Here is a 23517-nt window from a genome sequence, read left to right as displayed (position 1 = left end):
TGTCAGTGAAGGCTCCTACTTTATAATCCTGAAGGTAAGGAAGCATCTCTTAAATTAGCTGACTGGCAAGAGCTGTCATATGCTTGTCCTCAGTTTCTTTCAGTGAGCTCTTATTGGTGCTTGAAATCTGTCAGTAGACAGACGTATAGGTTCTGGCATCAGGTCTGATTCTGGATAGTTAGTAGTGTAGTGTTAGTCGCTCAGTCATGTCCAACTCTTTATGATCCCATGAACTGTAGTCCTCCAGGTTCCTCTGTCCATGGGATTCTTCAGGCAAGAATACTGGAGTGGATTGCCATTCCCTTCTCCAGAGGATCTTCCCAACCCAGGGATTAAACCTGGATCTCCTACATTGCAGGCAGATTCTTTACCATTTGAGCTACAGGGAAGTCCATCGATTCTGGACAAACATGATTTGTTTTCCATAAAACAGATCCAAAGGCCACTTTTTTCATCTAGGCTCTACTGTTATCCTGGGAGATGGGAAGTAAGAAGCCTCCACAATTCAAGAGAGCTGGCAATTTTAGTACTTTCAGGACCTTCTTAAAGGTAAAGTGAAATGTTCTGATGCATGAAGATAGCTGGCTGGTTCTGTTTAAAGCCTCTGTGCAGAAGGAGAATGTGGCCAAGAGGTGTGATCACCAGAATATTTAATCTCTCTGTGCTTCAGATTGTATATATCATGATCAGAAAAATGTGGAACCAGTCATGGTAATAATTTGCAAAAATTTTAGAAACATTTCTTGGTCTTATGTCTGGTAATGAACTCTATCCAGTGCCAAAAAATAGGCAAGGAACCATGAGACTGGAGTTCTTGTCCCAGCTGAGTACTCTGGAATCTTCAATTACTTACTTCATCTTTTTGGCTTATCTGCTTCATTTGTAGAATGACAGGATGAAGTGATAAGATTTATTTATTATATTTTTGTGTGATTTCTGTTGTGTTGACGTTCAGCATCAACATTTTTTGTAATTTGATGAAAATTTTGTTTGTAGTAAAATTTTGTTTTAGTAAAGTGAAAAGCTTTGCTTCCAAATATGAGGAAAAGTTAATGTTTAATTAATGATAATAATTCGTTAGAATAACTGAAACTTCTAAGGCAATATGATACAAATAGAAGAATAATAGTATTGTGAATTCTGTGCTGATAAACTTGGGTCTAAATTCACATAACTGTTCACACCTGAAACCTTAAATGTAAAATAAATGGGTTCATTATTAACACTTTGCCTGCTAATCTTTAACGAAATAATCTGCCCTTTCCCCCAGTTTGATTAGTATAGATTTAGTTCACCCTTTTCCCCCCAAAATGGCCCTATAATTTATCAATGATTTTACTTTTAAAATATTCTAATGATTATATCTGCTTCATTCTTGATTATTGTGCTTCTCATTCTTTGCTTGAGCTTATTTTACTCTATTTTTTGAGATGAAAATGTTTTTATTTTCATTCTTTGTTTAGGAATAGAGAGTTTTTAAGGAATTAGCCTCACAGTTAAGCTTTTGTCGTAGCTCAGTAGTTTTGATTACATAATGCTTTAACTAATATTCATCTCTAAATACATTGTGATTGCAATTTTGATTTATTAACTTCAACTGAAAGTCATTCAGTGAGTGCCTTTTAAGTAATAAGCAAAAAAATAAAAATATTTGATAATAATAAAAATGTTATTCTACATTATATTTTGCAAATGTACACTAATTTCTTTTGGAAGAGTAATTGAGTAAAAGTGAAAGTTGCTCAGTACTAAAATGTAAATCATGATTTTTCAAAAAGATTTAGATATCTGCTCTTTTATATACTTGCCTGCATATTCACTAGGACAAGTACTATAGCAGTTTTAACTGTCATTGAGTAGTCTGGTTTTGTAGAGACTATAAATTTCACAGCTGGGTATTTACAACTATATCATTAATAACACAGCAGTGAAATAATCTTTTGATGAAGCACAGTAGATAGTTTTGATAGATTTTCAACAACTATTCCTGTTTTCCTTCTTTTCTATGGGAAGAGCAAGTATACCTCTTGTCCCATTGATGTTGGGCTTGGCATGATGGCTTGCTTTAACTGATGAGTTAAAAAAGTCATGTATACCGTATCTGAGCAGTAGTATTATGTCTTTCCATGGTTGTGTTCCTCTTCCATGAGAACAGCATGCCCCAGGTGCTCCTTCTGTCTGGGACCCAGAATGACAGACATATGGAGCAAAACTGAACTCGATCCATAGTCTGGAATAAAACCAGCATAGCCAGCGCAGACCTATGTGTAGTAAACAAATGTTTGTCTTTGAAAGACACTCAGATTATGGGTTGTTATTACTATAAAACATCATTACCTTAAACCTGACTGAATTAAATTATCCAACTAGCTAAACGGAGAAGGCAATGGCAAGCCACTCCAGTACTCTTGCCTAGAAAATCCCATGGACGGGGGAGCCTGGTGGGTTGCAGTCCATGGGGTCGCTACTAGTCTGACGTGGCTGAGCGACTTCACTTTCACACATTGGAGAAGGAAATGGCAACTCACTCCAGTGTTCTTGCCTGGAGAATCCCAGGGATGGGGGAGCCTGGTGGGCTTCCGTCTATGGGATCACACAGAGTCGGACACGACTGAAGTGACTTAGCAGCAGCAACTAGCTAAAAGAAAATCAGAATTATAGGGGAAAGAACTAACTCAGCCACTGGTGATGTTCTTGTATTTAAATAAATTTAGTATTATATTTTAAAAGAGCAAGTTTTTTTCTACTTTATATGTAAATCACATTTCTTACACTATTGATTTATCACCATCCATTATTTATTTGACCGATTGCTCTAAAGTCATCATGTCTGCTACTCAGACTTCTGCAGATTTTTGACCATATGAAACTTATGAGTATTATATCTATGGTTCTTTTCTAAATGATTTTTCAGCTTCATTTGGAAGACATTTTACTATTTTATGACCTTGTTTTTTTTTTTTTACCTATTCTTAAATTAATAAAGTGAATTTATGGTGAAAACTTGATGAATGTTACCTAAATGGAGTAAATGGGGTATGTAAATGGCAAACCTAGAATTTAATTTGATGGTTGTCTGTTTCATGGAGATCATTCAGGGTCTGCTATGTGGCAGGTGTTATTGGAGATGCTGGTAGTACTAAGAAAGGTATTTTCCTTGTACTTGAGACCTTGCAATCTCTTGGTGGTCAGAGACAAACAGAAGTAATTGGAGGAGGAGTACGATGGCAGCACATAAGAGTAGGAAGATCTGCCTCATTCTAACTGCAGTGGGGGATGGAGGGTGTGCAGGAGTGAAGGAGGGAGTAGAGGACTTTGAGAAGCAGAAAAGCATATCAGATTTTTGCTTTTTTCTTTTTTTTTAAACTTTACTGAGGTATAATTGACATAAAATAGTATAAGTTTAAAATTATAACACTGATTTATTTATATTGTAATATCACTATCATTGATACCTAATACCTCTATCATGACACACAATTATCATTTCTTCTCCTGATGAGAACAGTTAAGATCTAGTTTCTTAGCAAGTTTACTGTAATACAGTTTTGTTGTTTATAATCACGGTTAGATTAGATCTCCATAACTTAATTATCTACTAGTTGCAAGTATATATTCTTAGTGAAAGTGAAAAGTGAAAGTTGCTCAGTTGTGTCCAACTCTTTGCGACCCCATGGACTGTACAGTCCAGGTAATTCTCCAGGCCAGAATACTGGAGCAGGTAGCCTTTCCCTTCTCCAAGGGATCTTCCAAACCCAGGGATTGAACCCAGGTCTCCTGAATTGCAGGCAGATTCTTTATACCAGCTGAGCCACAAGGGAAGCCCAAGAATAATGGAGTGGGTAGCCTGTCCCTTCTCCAGCTTATCTTCCCAACCCAGGAATTGAACCAGGGTCTCCTGCATTGCAGGAGAATTCTTTACCAACTGAGCTATCAGGGAAGCCCAAATATATTCTTAAACACCATCTATTTCATCCCCCCACCTCCCAGCCTCTGATAACCACCATTCCTTTCTGTGTTTTCAAGTTCATTTTATTTTGGGTTTCACTATAAGAGATACATAAAATACTTGTCTTTCATTGTTGGGTCTGTCTCACATCATGATATTAATGTTCATCTACATTGTAAATAAATGGCAGCATTTCCTTTTTTCTCATGACCGAATATCTTTTCATGGTGCATGTGCACACGTTTTCTTTATTCATTTATTCATTGATAACTCTTTTAAATTTTCATTGGAGTATAGTTGATTTATACTGCTGTGTTAGTTTCAGATGTACACATGTCCATTCTTCTTTTAGGTTCTTTTCCCGTATAGTTCATTACAGAGTATTGAATGAGAGTTCCCTGTGTTAACAGTAGGTTCTTACTAACTTTCTGTTTTATATATAGTAGTTTGTGTATGTCAATCCTAGTCTCCCAGTTTATCCCTCACTCTCATATCCCATGTAACCATAAGTTAGCTTTCTACATCTGTGATTCTGTTTTGTAAATAAGTTCATCTGTACGTTTTTTAGATTCCACATATAAATGACATCATATATTTGCCTTTCTATTAATATGTCTGACTTACTACACTCAGTATGACAATATCTTGGTCCATCCATTTTGCTGCAAATGGCATTATTATTTTTTGTGTGGTTGAGTAATATACCATTGTATATATTAATATGCACATCTTTTATCCATTCCTTTGTTGATGGACATTTAGGTTGCTTACATATCCTGACTATTGTAAGCAGAGCTTCAGTGGACATTGGGGTGCACGTATCTTTTCAAATGATGATTTTCCTACGGTGTATGTCTAAGAGTGGGACTACTGGGTCATGTGGTAGCTATTTTTAACTTTTTCGGGAACCTCTATACTCTGCTCTGTAGTGGCCGTACCAATTTACTTTCCCCTGAACAGTGTTCAGTTCAGTTCAGTTCAGTCGCTCAGTCGTGTCCGACTCTCCGCGACCCCCTGAACAGTGTAGGAGGGTTTTTTTTCCCCTATACTCTCTCCAGATTTTATTTTGAATAGGTTTTTTTGATGATGGCCATTCTAAGCAATGTGATATGATACTTCATTGTAGTTTTGGCTTTATTTCTTTCACAGTTAGCAATGTTGAACATCTTTTCATGTGTGTTTTGGCCATCTGTATGCCTTCTTTTAGAAATATCTGTTTAAATCTTCTACCCATTATTTCGATTGGGTTTTTTTATATTGAGTTGCATGAGCTGTTTTTGTATTTCAGAGATTAATCCCTTTTTGACTTTGTTCTTTTGTCTCAAGATTGACTTTGGCTATTCAGGGTCTTTTGTGGTCCTGTACAAGTTGAGGATAATTTTTTCTTTTTTTGTGAAAAATGACATTGGATTCTGATGCAGTTTGTGTTGAATCTATAATTAGCTTTGGGCAGTATTGACATTTTAACAGTATTAACTCTTTCAGTTTATGAACTCAGTCTCCTTAAATGTTATGGTCATTTCCTGATTTAGTCTTGAAATGATTTTTGGAAAGTGTACACTTTTTCTAGGTTATCTAATTTTTTTGGCTTATAATTATTCCTGGTAGTCTCTTATCACATGTATTTCTGTACTGTCAGTTATAATTTCTTCACACTTTCATTTCTGATTTTTTTTTTCTTTTGTTTTCTTAGTTGTGTTTGAGTGATCTAGTTTCATTCTTGTGTATTCTGTCCAGCCCTTTGAAAAGCACCCAGATTTTACATAAAAGAAACCCCATTTGCTAATTTTAAAAGCATTGGTCTGAGAGGAAAAGGCCTGCTAGGATGTTCTGTGGGGAAAGAGGCAGGAGTTCTCTGTTCACCCTCTACTTACTAAAGCCAGCAGGGCAGGTGCCATCCTTGCGCGCCACACCTACCTCATTCCAGGTAGTGGGCAGCATCATGTGGTCTCCCTCTGTCATGCTCCAGAGCACAGTATTTCTAACGCTATTTTCTAATACCATTTATTGAAGACTGTTCTTTACCCATTGTATGTTTTTGGCTTCTTTGTTATAGATTACTTGACTGTATGTGTGTGGGTTCTTGACCTTTTAATTATAATATGTCCTGGTGTGGTTTTCTTTGGACTCATTTTATTTGGCATTCTTGGGCTTCTTTGACCTGGATGTATTTTCTTCCTTGGGTTAGGGGATTTTTCAGTCACTCCTTCTCCCAGTAAGTTTTCTGCCCCTTTCTCTCTTTCCGCTCTTTATAGGATAGCATCGAGTAAGCATTCACATGGTAAGTGTCCCAGAAGTCCCTTAATTTGTTTTCACTGTTTGTCATGCTTTGTGCTGCTCAGATTGGGTAAGAGCCTCTGGCCCTTTTTTTCTGCTTCTAGTCTGCTGTTGAACCTCTGTAGTATATTTATCAATACAGCTATTCTATTCTTCAGCTCTGTGATCTCTTATATTTTCTCTTTGTTGCATTTTCACTATGTTCAACCTTTCTTCTCCCCTTGAATTTGGTTAGCATTTTTATTACCATTACTTTCAGCTCTTATCAGGTTACTTGCTTATCTCTGACTCTTTAAAGTTTGTTTTATTTTTCTGAGGTTTTATCTTATGTTCTTTCATTTGGAGCATATTCCTCCAAATACATTTCTTCATTTTGCTTGACTCTCTGTATTAGCTTCTGTGCATTTAATGACACACTCACCTTTCTCTGTCTTGAAGCACTGACCTTGTATATAAGATGAATCTTATCATTTAACACTTCCCTAACTGTCTCAAACCTTTGTGGTTGTTTAAGCAGCCTATTTTGTTTTTATTAACTTCTAGTTGACTCACTGGAAAAGACTCTGATGCTGGGAGGGATTGGGGGCGGGAGGAGAAGGGGACAACAGAGAATGAGATGGCTGGATGGCATCACCGACTTGATGGACATGAGTTTGAATGAACTCCAGGAGTTGGTGATGGACAGGGAGGCCTGGCGTGCTGTGATTCATGGGGTCGCAAAGAGTTGGACACGACTGAGTGACTGAACTGAACTGAATAGTTGAAGGTATGGCAAGACCAGTGTCCTTTAGGTACTACCTGACAGCCTCCTGTTGATTGTGGCTGATTGAAAGTCAGACCCTCAGGCAGCAGGTGTTAAGAAGTATAAATATATTCAGTCTTATAGGACTACAATGTAAGCTCCCCTGGCCTCCAGATCCAGGTGATCAACAGGTGTTCCTTCATGGCACCTGCAAAATCTAGGTCACAGGGCATATAGAAGCTCCTCTCTTGGAAATAATGTGCTCTGGAGCATGACAAAGGGAGACCCCAGTGATGCCACCCACTACCTGGAGTGAGGCAGGTGTGGGGCACAAGGATGGCACCTGCTGGCTTTAGTAAGCAGAGGGTGAACAGAGACCTGCCATCTCTTTCCCCATAGAATATCCCAGCAGGCCTTTGCCTCTCAGACCAATGCTTTTAAAATTAGCAAATAGGTTTCTTTTACATAAAATCTGGGGACTTTTCAATAGGGCTGCTTTTGCACTGGTCCCTGGACTGAATGAGTCTGCACGCAAGCCCTTTAAGAGCTACATCCCTTTGGATATTCAAAGCCGTCCTGGGGACTCAACTTTCATGTGCTGGTCTTAGAAATTGGTATGCCAGATGTGGGATGCAAACTCTTTATTCCTCAGGGAGAAGCTCTGGGTTTTGAGTTCACTCTGGATTGTATGCCACTACTGGAGATGGGGTTTATGACGAGATCGTGTCTCAGCCTTTCCTACCTGCTTTGGTTTGATTTCCCTCTCATTTACCAGATGTGATGAGGTCACTCCAGCAGGTTCTTTCTGAAGGAAGCTGTAGATTTGGTTTGTCTGTTGAGGGAGGTAAGTCAGAATCTTCCTACATCACCCTCTTGAAGCAGAACCATTTTATTTTTCCTAATAGAACAGAGATATAGTTATTTCAATAAAATTATACAGTAAAACTACAAAGAAACAAAAATATTTGATCACTGAGTTTTGTAAACAAGAAGGTTAACAGTAATCATAAGTACAATGAATTGTAAAGATATGTTGACATGAAGGAAAATAACCAGAAGAAACACAAAAAATAATTTAAAAATACAACATCCCAATTGTCACAGCACATGGAAACTTTTCCATAAACAATTTCTACTTGGTCATTTTTCAGTCCTGTTTAAATTTACATTCTGAAATTGATGTTCCACTATAGTTTCCACCTGCATGTAGTATCTTTTTCATCCCTCCACTTGGAGTCTCTGTGCATCCTTAAAGCTTAACTGGGTCTCTTGATAACACACCACACAGTTTGGTCTTATTTCTTTATCCACCCAGTCACTATGTGCCTTTTTACTGGTGAATTCAATATATTTACATTCAGAGTAATTATTATATGTAGTCGTACTGATTGCATTCTGGTTTTGTATTGTGATTATTTATTTTTTTCTTATCTCTTTCTGCCTACATTTGTAAATTGGTTATTTTTCATGGTGATATGCTCTTTTATCCCCCTCTTGTGGATCTAAATTTTTGCTTTGTGGTTATCAAGGGAGGTTATATGAAACATCTCTTAGATATAACAGTCCATTTTAGGTTTATAGAAACTTATCTATAACCCTGTAAGTTATCCACTATTTTACTCCTCCCTTTTGTATATTGATGTTACAATTTACCTCTTTGATTGTATATTTATTAACAACTTATAGTAGTTATTTTTCCTATTTTCATTTAACCTTTAGACTATAGTTGAGTGTATGTGTGGCAGCTCAGTCATGTCCAACTCTTTGCAGCCCCATGGACTGTAGGCCGCCTGGCTCCTCTGTTCATGGGATTTCCCAGGCAAGAATACTGGAGTGGGTTGCCATTTCTTTCTCCAGAGGATCTTCCCAACCCAGGGATTGAACATGTATTTCTTGCATATCCAGCATTGGCAGGTGGGTTCTTAACCACTGGAGCCACCTGGGAAGCAGTTAACACATTATTGACTGGGGGATATTTACAGAAACTAATGCCTATGGCCTTTAATACATTTCCAGACAATAATGTGTTAACACACCATCCTACTACAGAGTTGCAATGTTTTAAGTCTAAATGTATATTTCTCATCTTTACCAGAGTACTGTGTAATTTTTTATGATTTTATTTCAGCCTGAAGAACTCCTTTCAGCATTTCTTGCAAGGCAGGTATAGTGGTGAGCTCCCTCAGATTTTGTTTGTTCTGGAAGGGCCTTTACTTGTCTTTTCTAGCTGAAGGATAACTTTGCCCGATAAAGTATTCTTGGCTGGCTATTTTTATCTTTCAATTCTTCAAATATGTCATTTCACTGCGCTGAGGCCTAGAGTTTCTACAGATAAGTCTTCTGATAGCCTAATGGCAGGCCATTGTAGGGTTCATTCTTTTTTGTCCCCCCTTGCTTACCTTTAAAATCTTGGAGAATGTCTTTTTGCGTTGAGATAATAGGATAATCTACTAGCTTTGTGGACTTGTATATTCAAGTCTTTCCTCAGATTTTGGAAGTTCTCGTCTGTTATTTCTTTAACTCCCTGACCCTGCCTTCTGTGTCTGGAATCCTGTTTATCCTGACATTTTTCAGGATATATGGATGAATATCTGTAGATCATGTAGGCTTTCTTTCATCTTTTTCTCTTTTTTCTCTTTCAGTTCTCTCTTCTCCTTTGTGTGATTTCAAAATTTCTCTCCAAGTCAGTCATTCCATCTTCATGTTCTCTGCCCTGCTAAATATTCTCTGTATTGCATGCTATCTAGTTCTAGAATTTTTGTTTGGTTTTGAAAACTTCATTCTTTTTAATAAAGAATTGTTTTATTTACATTGTATTCATGATTTTATTGAATTGCCTTGAGTTTTTTTATAACCTGTTGAGTTTTTCATAACATCTGTTTTCAATGCTATCAGATAGTTTGCAATATTCTGTGCCTCTGAGTTGGGCTGCTAGAAATAGATAATTTTTCTGTGATGCCATGTTTCCTTGATTTTTCATATTTGTTTTAGATTTGCACTTTTGTTTTTGCATGTGAATTAGTAGATACCTTCTTAACTCTTTTCTTGTTTCCTTCAGCAGATGGTATGTTATTGTAGTGTTGATATTAGAATGTTTACTTTGTTTTTGTTAATTTGTATCTGCTCTAGTCTTCTTTGTTTCCTCTTTTGAGTGAATTTTTAAACTTTTCTGCCCTCTCTTTTGCTTTTTAAAAGGTTGCTATTCCTCCAGCTTGTAGTTTCTGGGCACACCCTCACTCTGCAAGCTTTCTCTTGGCAGTGGCACTTGGGAAGCCATACACGGAGCCAGCATAGAGTGGCAGTAAAGTGTGAGTTTAGCACTGGGTTCATTGGGGGTGCCTGCAGATCCAGTAGGGTAATCCTGGTGGCTCCTAGGTGGACTTCTGCTAAGAACAATCCCTTTCCCTCCAATTGAAGTTCTTACTTGCATCCTTCCTGATATCCTCCCATCCCCTAGTTATACATCTCATATCTTAGTACTTCAGGTACTGGTGGAGAGAATGGGTTTTTCCAGCAACTTTCCAGTCCAGCTGGCTTAGCCAGGCACTTACTTACCAATTTGCTTTTCCCCTCTCAGTGTTTCCTTGGGCAGGACTTGACGCTGAGAAAGTTTGTCCACTGCCACCAAACTAGCATTCATCTGTTTACTTATTTACTTACCTTTGGTCTCCAGTTATGTGCTGAAGTCTCTCTTTGGGAGGATTAGACTTCAGCAGGTTCTCTGTCTCATGTGAGTGCCTGCCTGGGTCTTCTCTGACCCAGTTTTTGCCTGACAGGAACAAAAGTCTAGGCAGTTTGGCTGACTCCTCTGTTTCCCAGCTCAAATAGAAGTTTTTTTCTTATCATCTTCATGGTGGGTGAGACAACTCCTGGTTTCCTTGGCGTAAGACACAAGGTCCTAAAACACCACGCAGGCACTTTTGCTCATGTATGAATATCTCATATGTTGATTTAAAAGGGAATAAATAATAGGAACACTTTATGCCATCATGTTTCTAATCCCACTCTCCAGGATCATCAGGTTTTCACTTAAGATGTTCACTTTGGGTGCATGGTTAAAATTAGAAACATGAAATGAGGAAACATCTATATGACTCTTACTTCCCCTTCTAAAGATATTACAAACATCTGATTTTATATGTATATAGGATTCTGTCATTTTTAAAGTGGTAATATTGGTCTAATAGATTTTTTAATAGTGAAATGGTGATACATCACATTATTAATTAAACCTACAAAGAAATATCATTACCACTGAGTTAGAAATATGAAGGATAATATTAAGTGTTGTATATAAGTAATAGTTTTTTGAATTACTATAAATGTATCGATCTGCATTTTATAGAAAGAAAGCCATGTATAGTTTGCAACTTTACAAGCAAATTCCTTTTAATGTAGGATATTTGTTTAAGTGTGGTATCCTTTATATATAAAATGAAACGTAGAAAATGTTGCTTCTAAAGGGATGATTATCCAAGGTTACATTATATAAGAGTATGAAAATACAAATATCCTTGTCAATTTTCTTTCAATTGAAGTTAAAAAGAAAATACTAGAGCTACTGCAAAGTCTTCCCTAGCAGTACTTAGAGTATACTGCAGAAATGAATATATTTCGTTACTACTAAAACCTTTCTTTGTATAATATTACTGAAATTTTATTAAAAGTGGGAAATGAGTTACACTGAATGTTGTCTGACTTTAAAATTAATTCTATGAGAACTAGTAGCACTGATTAATGCAAAATATATTTCACTTTAATTAAGGTAGTTGAAAACAGACATTTTATATTGCAGTAGCATACATGCTTCATAGGAAGCACTCTAAAATTAAAATATTATCAATAAGTTTATTAGATTTCCATAAAGATTTTTAATGGTAAGTCAGTAAAATTAGTAATAAAAATGAAAATTCTCATAGTTGTTTTGCAAATCTTAAGTAGATAGTACACATGAACTTTTCTTTAAATGACAGTCTATTCTGCTAGTAATAAGTGACCTACGGAATGGTTTTGGTAGCCAAAATTAGTTTTTCTTGATTTTTATATAACCTTTTTGATAAGAAAAATTGAATTTTCTGTGCACAGTATTTTAAAAGTGTTTTTGGTTTCTGCTTTCTACTATCATGGTAGTGATGTACAAACCACATCAATAATGAGTATTCAGTAATGAGTATTCTGAAAATTATTGTTCAGTATAGTATGTTTCTGATTTTTAAGTAATTGTGTTATAAATTATTTGAATAGTACATATTAATGTAGATTATTTTGTAAAATGCTATTTTAATTGTATAGGAGAATCTGTCATTTAAAGACATTTGCTATTGACTGAATTTAAATTTAAACTTAATGTTCACACAAGAAAAAAAAAACTAGGTTTTTCTAGATCATACTTTGTTTTGCCTTTTTCTAAAGAAAGATATATCTGAATATAGAATATATTCCTATTTATTGTTTAAAAGGATTAAGCATATAGGATGAACCACTGCACAGTGATCAAACATTTGAGCTTTGAATTCAGATGCCTTATATTGCCTCCAGCTGGCTGGGTGTCAACTCATTGAACCTACCTTATCTTTGATTGCTTCATATGGAGATACTAATAGTAACTACCTTTTGGAGTTGTGAGAATTAACTGAAGTTAAAAAGTACAAAATATTTAGAGCATTATTTAAAAGAGAAAGCACTTAGTAAACATTATTACTATTTGTTAGAATTCTCTGGCAACTTCTGTGTTCAGTAAGTATTCATCTTACCTTGCCAAGAAAGACTTATACTCTGAGAACTGTAAAATATTAATAAAGGAAACTGAAGATAATTCAAAGAAATGAGAAGATATACCATACTTGAGTAATATTGTTAAAATTAGGGCTATACTACCCAAAGCAATCTACAGATTTATTGTGATCCTTATCAAATTATGCATGACAGTTTTCACAGAAGTAGGACAAATAATCCTAAAATTCATATGGAACCATAAAAGACCCAGAACTGCCAAAGCAATCCTGAAGAAAAAGAACAAAGTAAGAGGCATAACCCTCCCTTCAGGCAATACTATAAAGCCACAGGAATCAAGACAGCATGGTTTTGGCACAAAAATAAACATATGGATCAATGGAACAGAATAGAGCCCAGAAGTAAACCCACACACCTACTGTCAGTCTGTGACAAAGGAGGCAAGTATATACAGTGGGAAAAGACAATCTCTTCAGCAAGTGTTGCTGGTAAAGTTGGAAAGCTGCATGTTAATCAATGAAGTTAGAATACACCCTCACACCATACACAAAAATAAACTCAAAATGGTTGAAAGACTTAAGCCATGATACCATAAAACTCCTAGAAGAGAACATAGGCAAAACATTCTCTGATGTAAATTGTACCAGTATTTTCTTGGATCAGTCTCTTAAGGCAATAGAAATGAAAACAAACAATGAGACCTAATCAGGTTATAAGCTTTTGCATAGCAAAGGAAACCTAAAGAATGGAAGAATATGTTTGCAAATGAAGCAACCAACAGGGCCTAATTTCCAAAATACATAAACAGCTCATACAATTCAGTAACAGAAAAGCAACCCAATCCAAAAATGGGCAGAAGGCCTAAAGTAGACATTTCTCCAAAGAAGAAATACAGATGGCAATAGCCAAATGAAAAGATGCTCAACCTACTAATTATTAGAGAAATATAAATGAAAACTATAATGAGATGCCACCTCACACAAGTCAGAATGACCAACATTAAAAAGTCTACAAACAATAAATGCTAGAGAAGGTATGGAGAAAAGGGAACCCTTCTACACTTTTGGTGGGAATGTAACTTGGTGCAACCACTGTGGAAAACACTATGAATGTTCCTCAGAAAACTGAAAATTATATTATCTAGCATTTCTTTTCCTGGGTTTATATCCAGACAAAACTATAATTCAAAAAGATACCTGCACCCCTATGTTCATAGCAGCACTGTTCCCAGAATAGCCAAGACATGGAAACAACCGAAATGTCTTATCAGTAGATGAATGGATAAAGATGTGGTATGTATACACAATGGGATACTACTCAGCCATTAAAAAGGAATGAAATGATGCCATTTGCAGCAACATGGATGGACCTAGAGATTATCCTACAAAATGAAGTAAGAGACAAATACCACATGCTGTCACTTATATGTGGAATCTAAAACATGACACAAATAAACCTATGAAGCAGACTCACAGACATGGAAAACAGACTGTTGGGTGCTGTAGGGTGGGGAGGGATGGAATGGGAGGTTGGGGTTAGTATATGTAAGCTTTTATATAGAGAATGAATAAACAACAAGCTCTTACTGTATAGCACAAAGAACTATATTCAATATCCAATGATACACCATGGAAAAGAATATGAATATAAAAAAGTATATATATATATATATATGTATAATCGAGTCACTTTGCTGTACATCAGTAATTAACACATTGTTACTCAACTATATAAGTCAATTTCAATATGGTATTCATCTTAAGGTTGTCAGTTTATTAAAAACGTGGGATATGATTTCATTTTTATTTTTATATCATAATTTTTTCTCTATCAATATTTTTTGTTTTAGGTCACTTTTCACATTGAACCATATAAGAATCGAGATGATAAAAACATGTACCAGAATGTCAAGTACATTATAGACAAGTGAGTTTCTTCTCTCCTATAATTGCTTTTATAACTATATTTAAATTATATTTGAGAGATTTGAATGGCATAGTATGACGTTAGTATCAGTTTAATTTTGTAATGAATATTGTAATCATTTTGAGGAACATTTCTGAATTTCCTTATAATTCAGTTTCTCTATGAATAATTACAGGTTGCTGTTTTTACTCTTATGTGTATATTAGACTATGATGTTTGTCATCTAACATTTTAAATTGTTACAAAGTTGTTTGTAACATATTTGTAAAGATAATTTACAAAATTATTCTGTAAATTTTATGAATATAAAGTCTTTTTTAAAAAAAGTTTAGAATATGGAACGTGAATTGCTATTAGATATGGTAGATTCACATCTAATATTTTCATTTATGTTTCAGTATGTTTACAAGGAAAGAATTTTTTAATACAGTTTCATTTTGTTTAAGGGTTTACTGATAATAGTCTGTGACAGATGCCATACTCTTACAAAGAAACATGTCAGCAGCAGTTGGGACATGTATCACTTAGAACACACACACACACAAAAGCAGTATTTTCATGTAGAAAAATGGATTTTTTATTGTGTTAGTCATCATTTTTAAACCTAAATATAAGTAATTTCTTGTTTGTTACTGTCTTAATGTATCCAGTATCTCGTTTCCAATGTGTAAAATTAAAAATGCATTGTTAATGATTATACTTACATAGCTAATTGCACAAAGAGGGTGAACAATACACTTAAACTGTACTGATTACCTTCATTTTCAGTACATAAATAATTGGCTATGGTAAATAAGTCATGAATTTTCATTTTATTTTCATATATGTTTATATTCTAGATATGGAAATCATCCTGCCTTTTACAGGTACAAGACTAAGAACGGCAGTGCTCTTCCAATGTTTTATGTCTATGATTCCTATATCACAGCATCTCAAATATGGGCCAATCTGTTAACCAGCTCAGGGTCTCAAAGCATTCGCAACTCTCCTTATGATGCATTGTTTATTGCACTTCTAGTAGATAAAAAGCATAGATACGGAATTCTTCGAGGTGGTTTTGATGGAATTTACACATACTTTGCCACAAATGGCTTTACTTATGGCTCATCCTATGAAAACTGGGCTAAGATAAAATACTTTTGTGATCAGTTCAACCTAATGTTCATCCCAAGTGTGGGCCCAGGATACATAGATACCAGCATCCGACCATGGAACTCTCAGAACACTCGTAACCGAATCAACGGGAAATATTATGAGACTGCTCTGAGTGCTGCACTCCAAGCCCACCCCAGTATAATTTCTATCACCTCTTTTAATGAGTGGCATGAAGGAACTCAGATTGAAAGAGCTGTTCCCAAAAGAACCAGTAATATCGTGTACCTGGATTACCGGCCTCATAAACCAAGTCTTTATCTAGAGCTAACTCGCAAGTGGTCTGAAAAATACAGAAGGGAAAGAGCAATTTATGCGTTAGGTCACCAAGAACTTAGCACACAGCCTGTTTCTTAGTGGATTGATTTAAGTTCAATAATTATAGAAATTACCTAATTTCAATACATTCCTTTTGTTTTGAGTTATGGGAAGAAAATTGTCAAAAGTAATATGTACTGTTAACCATTATCTCTAATAAAATAATTTGTACGTTGTTAAGGACAGTCAAGAATACACAGAAGAACTATACAAAAAAGATCTTCATGACCAAGATGATCACTCACCTAGAGCCAGACATTTGGAATGTGAAGACAAGTGGGCCTTAGGAAGCATCACTAGGATCAAAGCTAGTGGAGTTGATGGAATTCAGTTGAGCTACTTCAAATCCTGAAAGATGATGCTGTGAAAGTGCTGCACTCAATATGCCAGCACATTTGGAAAACTCAGCAGTGGCCACAGGACTGGAAAAGTTCAGTTTTCATTCCAATCCCAAAGAAAGGCAATGCCAAAGAATGCTCAAACTACCACACAATTGGACTCATCTCACACACTAGTAAAGTCATGCTCAAAATTCTCCAAGCCAGGCTTCATCAATACATGAAACGTGAACTTCCAGATGTTCAAGCTGGTTTTAGAAAAGGCAGAGGAACCAGAGATCAAATTGCCAACATCCACTGGATCATGGAAAAAGTAAGAGAGTTCCAAAAACACATCTATTTCTGCTTTATTGACTATGCCAAAGCCTTTGACTGTGTGGATCACAATAAACTGTGGAACATTCTGAAAGAGATGCAAATACCAGACCACCTGACCTGCCTCTTGAGAAACCTATATGCAGGTCAGGAAGCAACAGTCAGAACTGGACATGGAACAACAGACTGGTTCCAAATAGGAAAAGGAGTACGTTAAGGTTGTATATTGTCACCCTGCTTATTTAACTTCTATGCGGAGTACATCATGAGAAACACTGGGCTGGAAGAAGCACAAGCTGGAATCAAGATTGCCAGGAGAAATATCAATAACCTCAGATATGCAGATGACACCACCCTTATGGCAGAAAGTGAAGAGGAACTCAAAAGCATCTTGATGAAAGCGAAAGAGGAGAGTGAAAAAGTTGGCTTAAAGCTTAGCATTCAGAAAACGAAGATCATAGCATCTGGTCCCATCACTTCATGAGAAGTAGATGTGGAAACAGTGGAAACAGTGTCAGAGTTTATTTTGGGAGGCTCCAAAATCACTGCAGATGGTGATTGCAGCCATGAAATTAAAAGACGCTTACTCCTTGGAAGGAAAGTTATGACTAACCTAGATAGCATATTAAAAAGCAGAGACATTACTTTGCCAACAAAGGTCCATCTAGTCAAGGCTATGGTTTTTCCAGTGGCCATGTGTGAGTGTGAGAGTTGGACTGTGAAGAAAGCTGATTGCCGAAGAATTGATGCTTTTGAACTGTGGTGTTGGAGAAGACTCTTGAGAGTCCCTTGGACTTCAAGGAGACCCAACCAGTCCATTCTAAAGGAGATCAGTCCTGGGTGTTGATTGGAAGGACTGATGCTAAAGCTGAAACTCCAATACTTTGGCCACCTCATGTGAAGAGTTGACTCATTGGGAAAGACTCTGATGCTGGGAGGGATTGGGGGCAGGAGGAGAAGGGGACGACAGAGAATGAGATGGCTGGATGGCATCACCGACTCTGTGGACATGAGTTTGAGTGAACTTTGGGAGTTGGTGATGGACAGGGAGGCCTGGCATGCTGTGATTCATGGGGTTGCAAACAATCCGACACGACTGAGCAACTGAACTGAACTGAAGGATAGTAATATCATTGCCACCTTTCACAGTGTTATACTGAGACAAAAGTTGTGCAAATAATATTCCTTATGGCATAAATTTTCTGAATCTGTGACTGGAATTGAAATCTTGCTTTGATAGCTTTTTTTATTTCACAATAGGCAATTGCTTGTGTTTCATAGAGTAGTTAGCACACAATTAATCCTACTAGTATTCTGCTCCCAAAGAAATAGAACTGTGTATATATTTGATATGTGTTGAAGAACAAAGATGTAAAAGATAATATACATGGTTCATTTTTAAATGATCTAATCAACTTTGTCCTATTAGCATTCAGACTCTGGAAAACGTTCCAATAATTCTTCAGAAGAAGATATGCCTTAAGCCTTACTGAGATGAAGGCCAGCTTTCTGTAACACAATATATATCATCATATGCAGATTTCTGGTTTCCTAGAGCTTGCTAGGTATTTTGCATGTCTAATGTTTCTACTTTGTAATGATGAATTCCAGACTTCAAAAGGAAAATCTTTTCATAAAGGCTTTTCATAAAAGTTAAGAATTGCTTCTCAGTTATTGAAAAAATATAGCTGATTTACAATTATTATAGAAATACAATGCCTAAAATACTATTTTTAGGATATCTTGTCAATCTTTAACTTGTTGTTTTATTATTCATGGTTTTAAATTTAATGTTAATTAGAGATAAATTGTTAAGAAGTTGATACTAACATTGAATTGCCACCTTTTAAGTTTTTAAGCTATTTTTATTAAAACTAATAGAGAAAATTTACTTAGCATCTCAGATTTTAAGAATATGGAAATAAAATTTCATTCCTATGTTTGACTTTTTATTAGATGTAACATTTAATAATGGAAATATTTTATTTAAAAGGCTTTAAATTGTTGTATATAATAATATCCCCATCTAAAAACATTATACTTTTATGTTACCTAACAGGTTAAAGACTTGTGGTCTGTTGTCATATTATGACAAATTGATCATCTGTAAAAAATGAATCTCTTTAAAAACTAGAGAATAAAAGACTTATTTTAGTTAATATTTGTAACTTGAACTACAGAAAAAAACTAATATATATGCTCTTACATGAGTATTTTTTAGATATTTATTAAATGTTAGCAATACAGAATACATATAGTCAGAATATAAGGATGTTCATTCAGAAACAAATAGCAGAATTTGTCATAAATGTCATTGTCTAATGAGTTATTTTTAAGTAGTGCTTTCAAAGCAAACTAGCATGTCTTTGAAAAGAGACATGATTAATGTTAAACTGATTTATAACTTGAGAATTTGCCATATCTCAGAATATTCAGACCATGGGAAATCAGTACAATAGTAATTAGTAAACTCATTCTAGAGGAAATTTCAAGAATAACTCACTATAATATTATAACTAACCATCTTCATAGGAACACTCATGCTGATATAACCTGTGGATTTTTTTTTGTTTTTATTACACTCAGTTTGCCACTATATGTTTTCTTAGGGATAAACTCTAAATACGTCATACCTAATAATTTTTATAACTTACTATATTTTATTAAAGTTTAGTTAGATATCTACCATACAGGAACTTTTGTCTTTGCTTACGTTATATGCTTGAACCCATAATAACAGACAATTTTATGAAACAGTTCTGAGGTTAAGAGAAAATATGTAAAACAAGGTCAGCAAATCCTCAGCACAGACACCACCACTTCTCTCCTGTTCTCATTACAGATGTAGATCAGGTAGGATCGTGGACTCACTGCTGAGCTTTGTTGTGGTTCTCAACACAGTTCCCTAACCAGCCACTAACAGATTTCAAATTAAGATAAAATAGATTCTGTCTTCATTCGTTCCGTTCCGTTCAGTTGCTCAGTCATGTCCAACTCTTTGCGATCCTGTGGACTGTAGCCTACCAGTCTTCTCCGTCCATGGGATTCTCCAGGCAAGAATACTGGAGTGGGTTGCCATTTCCTTCTCCAGGGGATCTTCCCAACCTAGGGATCGAACCCGGGTCTCCTGCACTGGAGGCAGACGCTTTAACCTCTGAGCCACCAGGGAAGCCCCAGATAGTTTACTAATTTATAATTCTTTGAATATGTTTATTTTCTTTTTTAAAAAAAGTTATTTGAAAGAATTATCTCTAATAATTTTGTTATTCTTAGGGAAGAATGCTTTCAAAATCTTCCTCAGGTATTCATTACCATTTAACTCACAAGTTTAGATTGTACAGTCACAAAAATTATTTGCTTTTATTTAATTCAATAAACTAAAGGAACTGTTAAAAGGGAGAAGTAGTATAATATGTATAATGCATGGATCAAAATGAATTATTATTATTTTAAGGTTTAATCAGGCTAATTTTTTTGACTGTATAAAAACCAAATCATTCTTTTACTGCTCCCTTAAGGACTGATATTGTAAAAAACTGCTGTTATTAATGTTGATCTCAGTTCTATATTAATTTTTTTAAGAGTACAATTTAAAAATGACTATTTTGTTATGTAAAATAGTTAACTTTCATCTGATAAGAGCAATGCACAGAATAAATTGTATCTTAGATATAAAAAATTATTTATTTATGAAATATTTAATTTCTGACTAACAGTTAAAAAGTAGTATTCAGTCAGCACTCTATATAGCATTTAAAAGAAGACATCTTTTAACTGTACATACTTTTAAAATCTGTGAATTTGTGTTATACACAGAAAAATAAGAAACCGTTTCCCAAATTTAAAATTTTCCTATTTTTTATTCTTTGGGCATAATCATATTGCTCTGACATCCTTTAGGAAATTGATCTTTCCTGAACCAGCTCAGTTGGTAAAAAGTCTGCCTGTAATGAAGGAGACACAGGTTTCATCCCTGGATTGGGAATATCCTCTGGAGAAGGAAATGGCAACCCATTTCAGTATTCTTGTTTGGAGAATTCCAGGGACAGAGGAGCCTGCGTGACTAACACTTTCAGTTTCACTTTAAAACATCAAAGTAACAAACCACTAGAGAACCTACCAAGTTCCTGTGCTCTGCTGTACTTGGTCGCTCAGTCGTGTTGGACTCTTTGTAACCCTATGGACTGCAGCCCACCAGGCTCCTTCTGTCCATAGGGATTCTCCAGGCAAGAATACTGAAGTGGGTTGCCATGCCCTCCTCCAGGGGAACTTCCCAACCCAGGTCTCCCACATTGCAGGTGGATTCTTTACTGGCTGACTGAGCCATAACCAAACCTTTTTTGAAACTGACCAGAGTTATGAAATTTAAACACAGTGACTGCTCATAAACTCTACAGTGCTTACATGTGGAAGCAGTCCTTAAAAGTTTTTATCTAAATTTTGAATTAAGGGTGCACACTTACGTCCACTAGTGTAGAAGCAATATTTTTTTTACTACCAGCAAAATTTCAGTTATTTTTACAAATATTTACAATTTCAAAATGAAAAACTGAACCAAAAAGAATTTTTTGGCTCAGCTATTTCTTTTTTAAAAAAATGTACTTTAAATTGTATACTGATTGTTATATATCCACATAAAGGCTAAAAGTTACTATATGCTTAATATGATTACTATCCTGGAAAATTCAAGTACTACTTTGGCTTACTTACAGAGACTTATTCATCCTTAGTCAAATCAAAGAACTTAGTGGTAGTGCTGTTATATTCCAACTATCAATGAAGGGAAGAACAGTTTTCATTGTGACTAGATTTTGCTGTTGTTATAATTACTATTTATGAATCAAAAGACAGAATAATTTAAGACCTAATAAGCAAGTAGTCGCAAATCTAAAATTTATTAAGCTCAAAACTTGTAGCACTTTTTATATTGTATGTTCTAAACTTCACCTAAGGTAGATTATATATTGAATTTCTATAACCATAAATGTAATCATAAAGTTAAAATGCCTTTTAGAGTCTCTCCCATTGAAATAATTATTTCACTATACAAAATAATGAAGTGCCATGGTAGCAATAATTCTATATACAATTCATTTATAGTTTATGATTGTATCATCATGCTTTTGTGTTTTTGACTTTTTAAAAGAATAGGTTAAAAATCTGAACAACAATCATAAACAACACAAAGTGGCAGTCTTCAGCTACTTAACAGCATTTAAAATAAATATATTAAGGAATTATGTCCTTGGATAAAAGTATTTTTGAGTCAGTTTTACAAAAGCCATTTTGAAAACACTATATATCACCATGTTAATTTGATTATAGTATCTAAAGTGACCTTTATCCTGATCTTGAAAATATCAAATCCAAAAGAGAAAATACTTCAAAGGAAATTCAGTTGTAATACATGTGATACATTTGAGAAATTTATGTTTGAACAGAGTCACCTAAGAGTAGCTGCCATACTTTTTCAGTTTATACACACTAAATTTATATTTATTGACCACGATTCTATATGATGTTTTTTAATCACCCATATTATCCATATGATAGACTATTAAGCTATTAGTATTATGATAGAGCAGTCCAATCTGACATCATGTAAAAAGTCAACTGCAAATCTGATTGCTAAATTCTTCCTTTAAAATTTGCTGTGGTGTTATATTTATTTAAAGTGCATTCTTGAAAATTATGTTCTTGGTTTTTTAGATATCGTGTAAGAACAATATGTAGTGACAGTCATCATATGAACAGTAGTTGAACTCAAATTTTATTTTTCTTCATATAAGTATTATGTGTTTGTAGCTTAAGGCTTAATTTGCAAATAAAATATTCCATTAACACAGTATTTTGTCATTTCATTTTTTTACTTGAGTCATCCTTGACTAAAATTTATTTAATGTTTCTTCTAAGAATATGTGCACACTGACTGCAGAAAGGATTTGACATTTTTTCTAAGAAGTAATTACAAAATTAATATATAATCAATGATGAAATTTTAAAAGGAATATATATATGATACTAGTATATATGGTTGACTACACATTTGGTAGTGAGAGAGCTTCTAAGCAGTGAATGCAAGATGTTATATGGCACTTGTTGCCAGAAAAGTAGCACCCCCTCCCGTCTGAAGACAGACTTTGCCTTGTCGATACCTTTTAAAACACATTTCTCAAACAGGCATTATACCTAGGACCAAAACTGCAGAAACCTACTGGAAACTACCAGGTAATGTAAGTAAATGCATGAGATTTATACCCCATAGAGTACTGGTACAATTGTAACCTAATAGGAGTAAATGCTAACAGCTCCTGTCTGTGTTGCCCCCTCTGTAGCTCTGGGTCTCTAAAATGAGGATGTATGTCTGCATATGTGGGGATTTTTCTAATTATACCTGTTGGCAAATATTGCAAAATATTTTAAAAATATTTTCTGGTTGAACCAGTTCATTGGTCACTAATTTGTGACTTCTGATGTAAAGAAGTTAAAATTGTATCATGCAAAACATCAACATTTTATAACACTCAAGGGAATTGCATAAGACTAGTTATTGTGATGATTATTACACAATAGATTCCAAGTATATAATAGCAAAACACAAGGCAGTGAAACTGAATGCTTGTGGCTCTGATTACGTGATAGCTTTCCCTAGGTCTTATCAAAAATTAAAGCATCAAAAAGTGAGTTAGGTACATATCTCTCAGCCAGTCATCTCTATTATTCCTCCTAATTTGACTTCTGAATACCTGATTTGAATTAGTATTCAC

General features: G+C 35.1%; 1 protein-coding gene across 2 annotated transcripts in view; it reads left to right on the top strand.

Annotated features, from left to right (window-relative positions):
• MANEA (mannosidase endo-alpha) overlaps window positions 1-22482 on the top strand; it is a 99540-nt gene extending 77058 nt beyond the window's left edge. Inside the window, exons 4-6 of one of the 2 annotated variants that reach the window (XM_088840707.1) lie at window positions 460-549; window positions 14551-14627; window positions 15467-22482. In XM_088840707.1, the coding sequence (XP_088696833.1) occupies window positions 460-549; window positions 14551-14627; window positions 15467-16136 (837 nt within the window). In that variant the 3' untranslated portion in view covers window positions 16137-22482. The remainder of the gene's footprint in view (window positions 1-459; window positions 550-14550; window positions 14628-15466) is intronic. The other variant, XM_055432937.2, reaches the window with a different exon arrangement.
• Window positions 22483-23517: the final 1035 nt, after the last annotated feature.

This window comes from Moschus berezovskii, chromosome 10, assembly GCF_049115385.1.
Source record: "Moschus berezovskii isolate FMDL1 chromosome 10, NW_MosBer_1.0, whole genome shotgun sequence".
Classification (NCBI taxonomy): Eukaryota; Metazoa; Chordata; class Mammalia; order Artiodactyla; family Moschidae; genus Moschus; species Moschus berezovskii.
The sequence above is the reverse complement of the archived record's forward strand: the minus strand, read 5'-3'. Positions and strand labels throughout refer to the sequence as shown.